The sequence below is a fragment of the Mastigoproctus giganteus genome, chromosome 7 (assembly GCF_048544385.1).
Source record: "Mastigoproctus giganteus isolate SK-2022 chromosome 7, ASM4854438v1, whole genome shotgun sequence".
Classification (NCBI taxonomy): Eukaryota; Metazoa; Arthropoda; class Arachnida; order Uropygi; family Thelyphonidae; genus Mastigoproctus; species Mastigoproctus giganteus.
The window spans coordinates 32,957,962-32,968,286 of NC_143581.1; the positions used below are offsets into that span (position 1 = coordinate 32,957,962).

A 10,325-nucleotide genomic window follows, 5' to 3' on the forward strand; every position below is an offset into this window, starting at 1 on the left:
TCTTCTTCAACAGTTAACTGGTCTAAATGTGGTAGAGTTAGACCAGTTAACCGTTAATCCTTATTTGTTAACGGCACTACACGTGATTCGAACAATTCTTCGACATAATTTTCGTCAACTTCAAGGAACTCGGCATCTTTTTCAAGATTTTAGATTTCAGTTTGCACTCAAATTATTCAAAGTTATGAACAGCATCAAGGTATAAGTTTTAGCAGCAAGTATTCATCAACTGCACATAAACCTCCTTCCAGGCTTCTCCAATAATTTCAAACAATCAAAAATATTACATTTTCTCCAAACATTTTCCCTATTGTTTTTTGGCCACGTCGGCAATTAATTAATTATTCAATTAATTTTAGTTTTTCAGTCTTAGTTTTTTTTAAGCAAAAACAAACTATATTAAAATTTAGCAAATAAAAGTACCTAAACTACTACAAGATTTTTTCTTAGAAAATAACAGTTAGTTTTGTTTTCGTGTCACAGTAAACTTCCTGCTGTATAAGTTCTTGCATCTCTTCACGCTATAAGTATGGAATTGCTTGCGTTGTGCGAATCGTTATATTGATCGGGGATGCACTCGTGTCGGATTGCTTAGTGTTGATATAGTAATTTCTGTCATGTGATATTCCATCAAATGAAAGTTGATTTGCGGGAACGCACGAACTGAGTTAAGATTGCTCTGTTTTGTTGTGGCAAAAGCAATTTTGACTATGTCTTCAGATACATATTGTCTGCGACAAGTTTACTATTCTTGTCCTGCAATAAATATATCCTTTCGCTCACTCCAGCTAAAATACTTATAAATTACTTAGCTCCAAGTGATATACTTCGTTACTTTATCCATTCCTCACGCACTCTTAAGATTCTTACACAAGCATCTTCAGTTCTTTGCAATTCATGGTGTTATTATTCTTGGTGTGATGCCAACCAGCATTTAGTTATTTTGAAATGGCGTTCTAATTAGCGCCTCTGTAACGTTCTTGTGCCCTCTGCAAGCTTTGCAATTTCAATCGAAAAGTATCTTTTGGGATAATTTTTTAAACTGTTTTCTGAATTAAATGGCATTTAGAGGTAGCAGTTCCCCTTATCACTGCATACAACACAGGTCTCAGCGACAGTACAGAGAATTTGCCTAACCTAACAAACCCATTCAGGACAATGACATACACTTCAAATAAAAATCAATATACTTCTCCATTGGAGCAGTGCTTTTCATTTAGAATGGTGCAATACTAAGGCAACACGTGGCGAAGTTCCCGCACAATATGAGATTGATACCCTAAATAGCAAACCCAGTTTGATCGCAGCTATACTGAAAGAGGCTATGCCCGATATACAGTGACTTTTTACAGTTTTCGTAGCTTGCGGCTTTTGCCCTGAACTTAATTTTGCCTTGTTAATTAATTTATTTAAAGCGATTGTACACAGGAAATACGCTCCCCAAAGCGAAACATGTTCGATGTGTTCCTCTTTGTGAAGCTGCTGTTGTGTAAGAATCCTTCATACAAGCATCTAAACTTTTCGTTGAATATTATAGGCTGCCAGTATGTTCGGATTAAAATGACGGAGTTCCAAAGCTGCCAACATAAATTTTAAATATATATTTATAGTCTTTTAAGTTTTCAATTCAGAGACTGCATTATTACAAAAATGTATGCAAATAAATGGTTCTATGAATAATAGATATCATCCTGTATGATTATAAACAGGTATGAGGCAAACTGCTGACAAATAATAGGCGCAGAGATGGCATTAGATCTACTTTGATCTGACCTGCGCGGACGTCGCTACAGTTTCTTGTTCAAATTAAATCAGATTGCTACAGAAGAATCAGGGGGACCTTCATTATATAATCATGGCCTTAGTTGCTTTGGAGTTTTTCGCTTAGTCTTTGATTTTTTTCGAAAATAAAAACTAAACGAAAAGCAACAAATGCTAAACCAATTACGAAGAAAATGAAATAGGTGGTAGATGACTTTCATCAACCGGTGAAATACCACCACTTTGCTTATTGGAGGCTTGAAGTGGTGAAACCCATGTTTAGTCTCTAGAGCAAAGTTTCCGGCATTCCCCTCCCCCCATACTTCTCCTTCAACCCATGCATGGTACTAAGTACTATAGGTTTTGATACCTTTCGTGTTTGGGGTTTTCATAAAAAAAAAAAAAAAAAAAAAAAAGACAAAGAAAATAAAGTGAAGAGGTCATCATTAAATACAAAATATATATATTAAAAAAAATTGAGAAAAATACTGCCTAAAGAAAGCCATAAGATGAAACTACAGAAATAAATAAATAAATAAATCTTTATTGTGAAGTACAGAGTAACAGCACAATATCCCATCACGCCAGGGGTTCACATGTAGTAGACTGAGAAAAACAGAATAATATACGGCATACAAATACAAGACAGGTTACAAAAAAAAAAACAGTGTACAAATACAAAAAGGCTACAAAATACAGCGTACAAATGTAAAAGAAATACAACTACAGAAAAAAAAAAACAGAATACAACTTGGCAATGATTCAGCAGGGCTCCAGTGATGACAGATTTGAACATGGGGATAGGAGCATCACGATCCTCTTTTAGGTCAGGGTTCAAGGGCTTTGATAAAGTTGTATCTGTGCTTGTTACTTATTAGCCTGTCAAAGTCGGCGTCCACACAGTTCAAGGTGGCGAGCATCTGCTTGGAGAGAAACCTGTCAGTGACTGCAAGCCTGTTGTGGTGAGCTACAATTGCAGGTGACGATCTTAGGTTAGGCTGTGGGAGCCTCCAAGAACAAGCGTTCCAAATATTCGGAGATGATATCTGGCCTGTGATGAGTTTGGCTGTGAAGACCAGCCTCTTTTCCACGATCAGGAACTTCACCCTCGGGATTTCGAGTGCTTCTGTCATCATGGTGGTTGTGGTAGCTGGAGGCAGACGAAGCTTGTTGTTGGTCTATTTCAATAACCAGTATTCAGCGGTGTACACCCGCTTAAGGTTAGTAGGTGCGGCTGAGGACCATATTTCTGCACCATAGAGAATGGCGGGATAGATCGTGGAAGCGATGAACTTTTTAGCAGTAAGGGGATGTCGGACGTGTAGCAGCTGCTGCTTTGATATCCACCGTAGACGAGAAAATTTGGTATTGATCTTGTCCATCTGGTTGACAAAGGAGATCTGTTGATCAAACAGAACACCAAGGTCTGTGTGCGAGGGTACGTTTGGTATTGATACCCCCTCCGAATGATACGTTGAGTAGTGTTAGCACGGATTTAAGGGAGAATATAACCTGAGCGGACTTCCGTGGGTTGATTTTTAGATCGAAGCTTGCCAGGTACGATTCAAGATCGTTAGGTTGGGAATTGATCCTGTTGCTGAGCTGAACGGGGTTGTCGCCAGTGTTAATTTGCTTCAGCCGTTTGACGTCATCAGCATAGCATAAGAGAACGTTCATGGAGGCAATAATGAGCACGATGATAGTCGTGAAAAGGATACCAGACAGGACACCCCCCCCTGCGATACTCCAGCCGTAATGTCACAGATAGGGTTAGTTGTTCCCGATGAAGAACAAGTGTTCTGCTCTGTCCCAGAACCAAATAACAACAACAGCTCTGTCACTTTGTTAAACATGTTGCACATCTAGATAACTTTAAAAGACTGCGAACAATGTTCGCATGATCGATAAATATCGACTGCAAGACAGGAACTAGATTTTATTATTACTTTTTTTTTCATATCTTAAATCCGTCTGGGACATTTTCCTAAATATCGCGTTCGAGGACTACAAAATACTGGCAGCAGCTTATTCAGAATGTGATCATAATAACGTACTACCAATTTTGCCATAATATTATTTTTAGTAGGAAAATCATGTAAATCATGATTTCTAAGGGCTGTATTTTACTTTCACGTTGTTTTGTAGAGAACTACAGGAAAATTCCACGTGAGCACAAAAGATTATAAATTTGCTAATTTTCTGAGATATTCTACAAGACAACGTTCAGCAGGTCTTAAGTTCAAATAACTAGTTAATTCTCCCTTGTAAACAAACCAACTACTTAAAGATAAATTCCTAAAATAATTAAATAATACCCAGAATAAACGGAAGTACACCGTCGTTTTAGTATTTCCATATAGAATGCTTAACATATTTTATCCTCATAAGAATTTGTTATTTTAATTATCTTCATAGTGTATGTATAATTATCGTTCTTCCACGAAGAAAAGAGTCACTGTGCCACTGTTACGCTTTATTCTATAACAATTATATGTATTTGATAGTCAATTTAATTTACATATGGAATTTCCTTTAATGCAAAAAAGACGTAACAATAAAAAAAATCTATATAATTGATGCCCAAATCGAATGTAAAGACATTCGAGATATATTAAAAGAAAACTTTGTCTGCCTTGTTAAACATTAATATAGATAGAAAGCCAGTGGATAAAGATCGGCACTTAATTAATAAGAGCTTATGATTGTTTTATTATCTAGACTACATGATTGGTTTCACATCATTAGCATCATAAGGACTTGTTGCAAGTCAGGTGTTTGAAGCGTATCCCTACTAAATTCTCTGAAGAGGTGCTATTACTTGTATAGCAATACCGCTAACTAGTATCATGATAACTAGGTATCATAATAAATGGCACATACCCGACCTTCTGAAAGATGGAATTTATGCCTCTTATTCCCATTTTAATGATTTACGAAAATATTAAACGTAACTGAATGCACACAGGTTGGACCTGTTCCCTTTGTTAGCTTGTGAATTAAATGAGAAATGATATACGACACCTCGATAAAACTATTCAGTAGTGCCGTATCCAGATGAAGCAGCTTGTCCATAAAATGCATTGGAATGGAATGATGTATGTGTAAACTTATCGGCTCCGTTTTATGGGTTTCAGACTTTGATCAATAAGCTAAGCGTAATTTCCTGAAAGTTCAAGTTTAATACATTATGCACGATACAGTTGTGTAGTATATTTGTAAATTTTGTAAATTACTGTATCGCAGTCGAGAGGGTCTAACAAACCAGTTGTTTGCTTATAGAGAAGGTACTGGAGCCATAATCCTCTTCCCCGTTAGGTCTGACTAATACTTTTTAATAAAAAAGTAGTGCAAGAAAGCCAAGCTTCAAAATATTTAATTACTCTTGGTAAAACAAAACAGAGAAGTAAAGTGAGGGAGAATGCCGAAGAAAACTATTTTTGCGTGCACCTATTTAGCCAAGTATCTCAAATTTATATACATACAAAAATCCTAATAAAATAAGGGCCTAATTACCTATAATTAATATAAGCTTATTATGTGTTACAGTAAAATAGAATCCTTTTATCCATAATGTTACGGATACTTTTTTTCATCCTTGAATCGTATAAATCTCTCTTAAATACTTTATTTTTCATGCCAGTTAAGAGTTATTATGCACAGAATACAAATGGAAGTTCTCTGACATAATGAGTGATTGCGTGAATGAATGAGTTTTGAGAGAATGAGAGTTTGCGCCGAAGCAATTAGTTGCTTCTAAGGCTATGAAGTATATTTTGTTGTGCGTGTATTCTGTGGTCGGACTTATGAGGTTTTCTGATAACGAAGTACTGAGGAGCTTGCGTGGGATATCAAATAGGAAGGGTGGGGGATAAAGCGGAGAAAGTTCTGAATGAGAACACAGCCAAACATGATTTAACTAACAATTTTCGTCTCTGAAATGTTCTGTTAAGTGGAAGAATTAAATCGAGTTGAAAACAGCTAAATATCTCGACAACTTGAAATTAAATACTGTAAAACTTGTAATTAAATATGAATTTGTTTATACCTCTAAAATGAGAAGCCCGCAATCCTCCAAAAATAATCTCATACAAAAATAAAGCAATAATTGCTTAATTATTAAATAGCAATTACCATTATAAACAAAGCAATATTTTTGTCGTTAGGGTGCCTTACTAACCCGCATCATTTCTTTCTCTTGTAATTTAAGAATTACTAGAAATCTCTTATATTCAACGAAGCTGTATTGTTGTCTTTAGTGACTCTTATAACAAATCGGTCAGTTTTATTACTTTTTAACGGTCTTCCAATTCTCATTACTTACATAATCGCCTATAAACTAAAATGCAAATTACTGTGGCTTCCGATAACCATTGCATGTGAAAACAGAATCAGACAGTTGATGTTTTGGTAATGGCCATTAAAAAGTATTTCTGAGAAAGAGAATTAAGTAAATTGCGGCCATTTAGGACTGCTGGAGGTAACAGTTAAATGATAAGTACACGCTGTGAATGATGATGAAGTGAAGTAACTACCAGATTCGGTATTGATTAAAAAATAAAAAAAATAAAACAAGTTGCTAAGCGATACTGAATACCCATTTGGAAAAACACGGGGTTACATTTCGAGGTAAAGTGGAAAATGTCAAATGAAGAAACAACTCCTACGGCAGAAGATAAACAGTACTTACGTAGGTTCCGTAGTGTGACATTGTCCAACTTGTCAGCTAGGCCATTACTAGGTGAGGATGTCCATCACAAGGCATGCTGATCTCAAAGCTCCCTTGTTGCTACATCACCTTCTCTGACAATAAGCCACACAGAGTTCGAAAAGGGTCAACGAAACTGATGACATCCATGCATTTTTCCTATGGTCGCTTTATACCTCTTACTGCCAACAAAATTGTCACAAGAGAATTATTTTTATGGTTCGGTGGACTACACGTGTAAGACGCGCGCCTTAGCGCGCGGGAGGATGTTAAGCAATAGTTACCCTTACGAGATCATGAGCCATTGTCCTACCCGCTGGTGAGGTCTCGGGTGTGCTGTGTGCCCCACCTCTAATTTTAGACCGGATGTCTCACGCTGCACTGTTTCGTCGTTCACTTTGCACTTTGCACGTGTTGAAGTACATGACGCAAGCGGTGACGTTTCACGGATGAAAACAAACTGCATTACGGTCATAACAAGTGCTTCACAATCATTGTTTCTAATATTAATAACCAGATTAATAGGACAAAGCATACAAAAATAGTAGACACTACATACAATAATAATAGAGTAAAATGGTATCATTAATTGTTATCATAAATATATATAAAAGCACTGTTGAATTTAAAACTTCCATTTTAGTGTCAAGAATTCAGCAGGTTTCGCTCAGTACCTTCGTCCGTCAAAAATGCCTAAAATTCAAATGTCGAAAATGCCATCATCTCTATCTCTCCATCAAGTCTGGAATTTTCAAACCTGTTGACAAATATAAAACTACGAAATGTGTCCTAAATATATGGGCATTATAAAATGACGCTCTCAATAATGATGAAATAGAATTAACAAAATATTTAAAAATCAAGGGGAAACAGGAGGTCCTTCGGATATCTTGATTTCCGCCTTGCAGTAAGATCAACGATTTCCTAATACCCGTAAGAAATAAGTAATGAAATACTCCTTTCGGTTTATACTTTAGAGTAATGGTACTACCGATCTTATTGAATCTTTGAAGTGAATTCAGTTATACGATTTATAAATGTGATTCATTTATATAAAATCATGTTTGGCTTTTAATTTACATCAAAATTAACTAATATATTAACATCGTAAATGGTATATTATGTTTCGCTGACTGCAGAAGCCTAAAACACAGAATATATTGAACTGTATTCATTTAGCATAAAATGTAACAGTTACTATGCCTTTTGATCGCATGTCAAATGATTTTTTTTTTCGCATTGAAAACAAAAAATTGGTGTTTCAACTCGAAAGAAAATCATTTGACATGCGATCAAAAGGCACAGTAACTGTTATATTTTATACTAAATGAATGCAGCTCAATTGGAGAAGTCTAAATTAATACAGCCCTTGCAGAAGTCTAAAATACAGAATAAATTGAACTGTATTGAAAACTTTCATTTTTTTTTACTTTAACTGTATCGATTATGCATCAACTACACTGCAAATAGTAACAATATATAAAATTGATTTTATTTGATTAAATGAACTTTAATCTATTAGAATTATTGTCTACAGCTTCTTATAAAATACGGGCAATTCAATAAAAACATTCGGTATGCTTTTTAAATACTGTTTCAATAAACAATCCTAAATAAATGAAAAGTTTAAAGTCTCGCTCCTAAAGTATCTGAAGGAGAAGCAGGATAGTACCCAGCAGAAAAATGTTTAATAAGCTAGAGCAGTCTGAGGCATAGCAGGAACACGGAAGATGATGGCAAAGAGCCAAAATCAGCTGTCAGAAAAACACTTTCATGTCTTCCTGCTCTTCCTGTCTACAAATACGGAAACATCACCTGGGAAACAGAAGGCATGTCTGCTCCTAATCACTTTCCAATAAACGAAATTTACAACTGCAGAAAGATCATCATATTTGGTACGGCGCCGGAAATGTGTACAATAATAAAACTAAGGATATATTTATGTTATGGATACATTCAATATACAATTTTCCAAAAATTGTTTATTTAAATTGCTTTTAATATGACCAGAGCGCAGCGAAAGATAAATTTCATAATGTTGCGACCGCATTATACCAGATCCATTTTTGATAAATTTTTAGCGCAAAGAAAAACATAAATCGATATTGATTCTCAGGGGTTTCTTTATCTGAAATAATTATGTATAAATGCAATAAAAATGAATGAATTAATATATATATATATATATATATATATATATATATATATATATATATATATATATATATAGTTTGCAATTTAAAGCAGAATGAAGAGAAGCTCTCAATGTCGATTTTTTTTTTGTAAATCTAAATTCCAGATTATGCAGAAACTTTCTCAGCCAGATTACAAAACGCGACAAGATTTCTCCGTCTTCACGTCAGACTACATTGACACTGACAGCGACTACCTAAACAACATTTTCTTTTCCCTGTCAGGATCAACTCTCAAGTTAACGAATGGAGCATATAATGCACAAGGTTCTGGAGCCAAGAAGAAAGTTCTAATTACCAAGACATGTTTCAGTTATTGCAACAAAGAAGAAATTCCACTACCAGAGTCTAATCGACTGCCAGCTTTTGTATGAAGTGTTTTCTAGCAAGTTGAATGAGGGAAAAGTGGACCAATTCCATGGCCAAGAAGCTTCTTGATGTTATGCTCACGGGCTTTTACAGAATGGTGGGCAGGATAAAGGAAATAATGCGCATTCACTCCACCAATCCGTCCCTGGACGAACAAAAAGAAGGGCAAAATTATCTTATGATGTGAAAACAATTACTCCTGCAAATGTGTACAGCTCCTTTCAAAAATTCGAGTATTGTTTCGACATCCATATGGATGATGAAGGAATCCAATAACTCCCATATGGAAATTAATTAGGATGGAAAAGCTTTGAAAGCTGCTCTTCACTCAGGAGAAAATAGAAATCTGAGGATTAAAAGTTATCAAAATAATTAATGAAATATAACTTGATAATTTTTTTTGGACGCGCAAAATATAGACAAACTTTGAAGGGACGATTTGCTTTTCGATTCATATGTATATAATGTAACTGAAATTAGAGAGAGAGAGAGAGAGAGAGAGAGAGAGAGAGAGAGAGAGAGAGAGAGAGAGAGAAGAACCACGACTGTTTTGTCACTGGAAAATCATCATCTCATCGCGTTTAGAGATAGCCCATTCGAGTTGCTGGTTCCTTAGAGGTTCATGAACTTCATCATCGGACCTTTGCTTGGAAAGTGGGCGTTATCAACTAATGGATAAGATTTATGACGGAAGTACAGTATGATTTGAATTTAAATGGGGAAAGCTTTGTTACTCAATAAATTATCGAAAGCAGAAAGAAGGTAGTAAGTAAACTCACCTTAAAACCCGTAAAAGATGCCAAATGCAGATAATTTACTTCATATATTTAAGTTGATTTCAATATACTAAAAGGTGCCCATTTAAAAAAATCAGAAATCATAAAATATATATTAAATTCAGCATACTGAAAAATGCATTTCGGTAATAAAGCTAAAAATGAGAACCTTAAATGTTCAAGAAGTTATTCCAATAACAAATTAAATTTTCGAACATATCTTTAAGGGTTAAAAAATTCAGTGCAAAACCTAGTAAATATTATTTTCTACTAAAATTAATCTTGCTATGAGATTTGAAAATGTATTTTTCTATCGATTGTAATCTATAGAAAATTAAACTTCAAATCTCGTAGTAAGATTAATTATCTACTTGTTTGGGACAGCAGCGAGGTTCCTGTTGTAATTTGACAAACAGGAACCTCGCTGTTATCCCAGACGAGTGAGTGCTGTCCAACCGTTTTGACTTAGAGGGTTCACTTCTAATTTTTATAAAAGCTGGGGACTGCGTGATATAAAATGCA

At 35.1% G+C, this 10,325-nt stretch overlaps 1 protein-coding gene across 2 annotated transcripts in view; it reads right to left on the reverse strand.

The window, feature by feature from the left end:
* LOC150082796 (FH1/FH2 domain-containing protein 3-like) overlaps positions 1 to 6,767 on the reverse strand; it is a 763,267-nt gene extending 756,500 nt beyond the window's left edge. For both annotated transcript variants that reach the window (XM_090377607.1, XM_090377606.1), the window contains exon 1: positions 6,449 to 6,767. In XM_090377607.1, the coding sequence (XP_090233733.1) occupies positions 6,449 to 6,469 (21 nt within the window). In that variant the 5' untranslated portion in view covers positions 6,470 to 6,767. The remainder of the gene's footprint in view (positions 1 to 6,448) is intronic.
* Between the last annotated feature and the right edge of the window lie 3,558 nt (positions 6,768 to 10,325).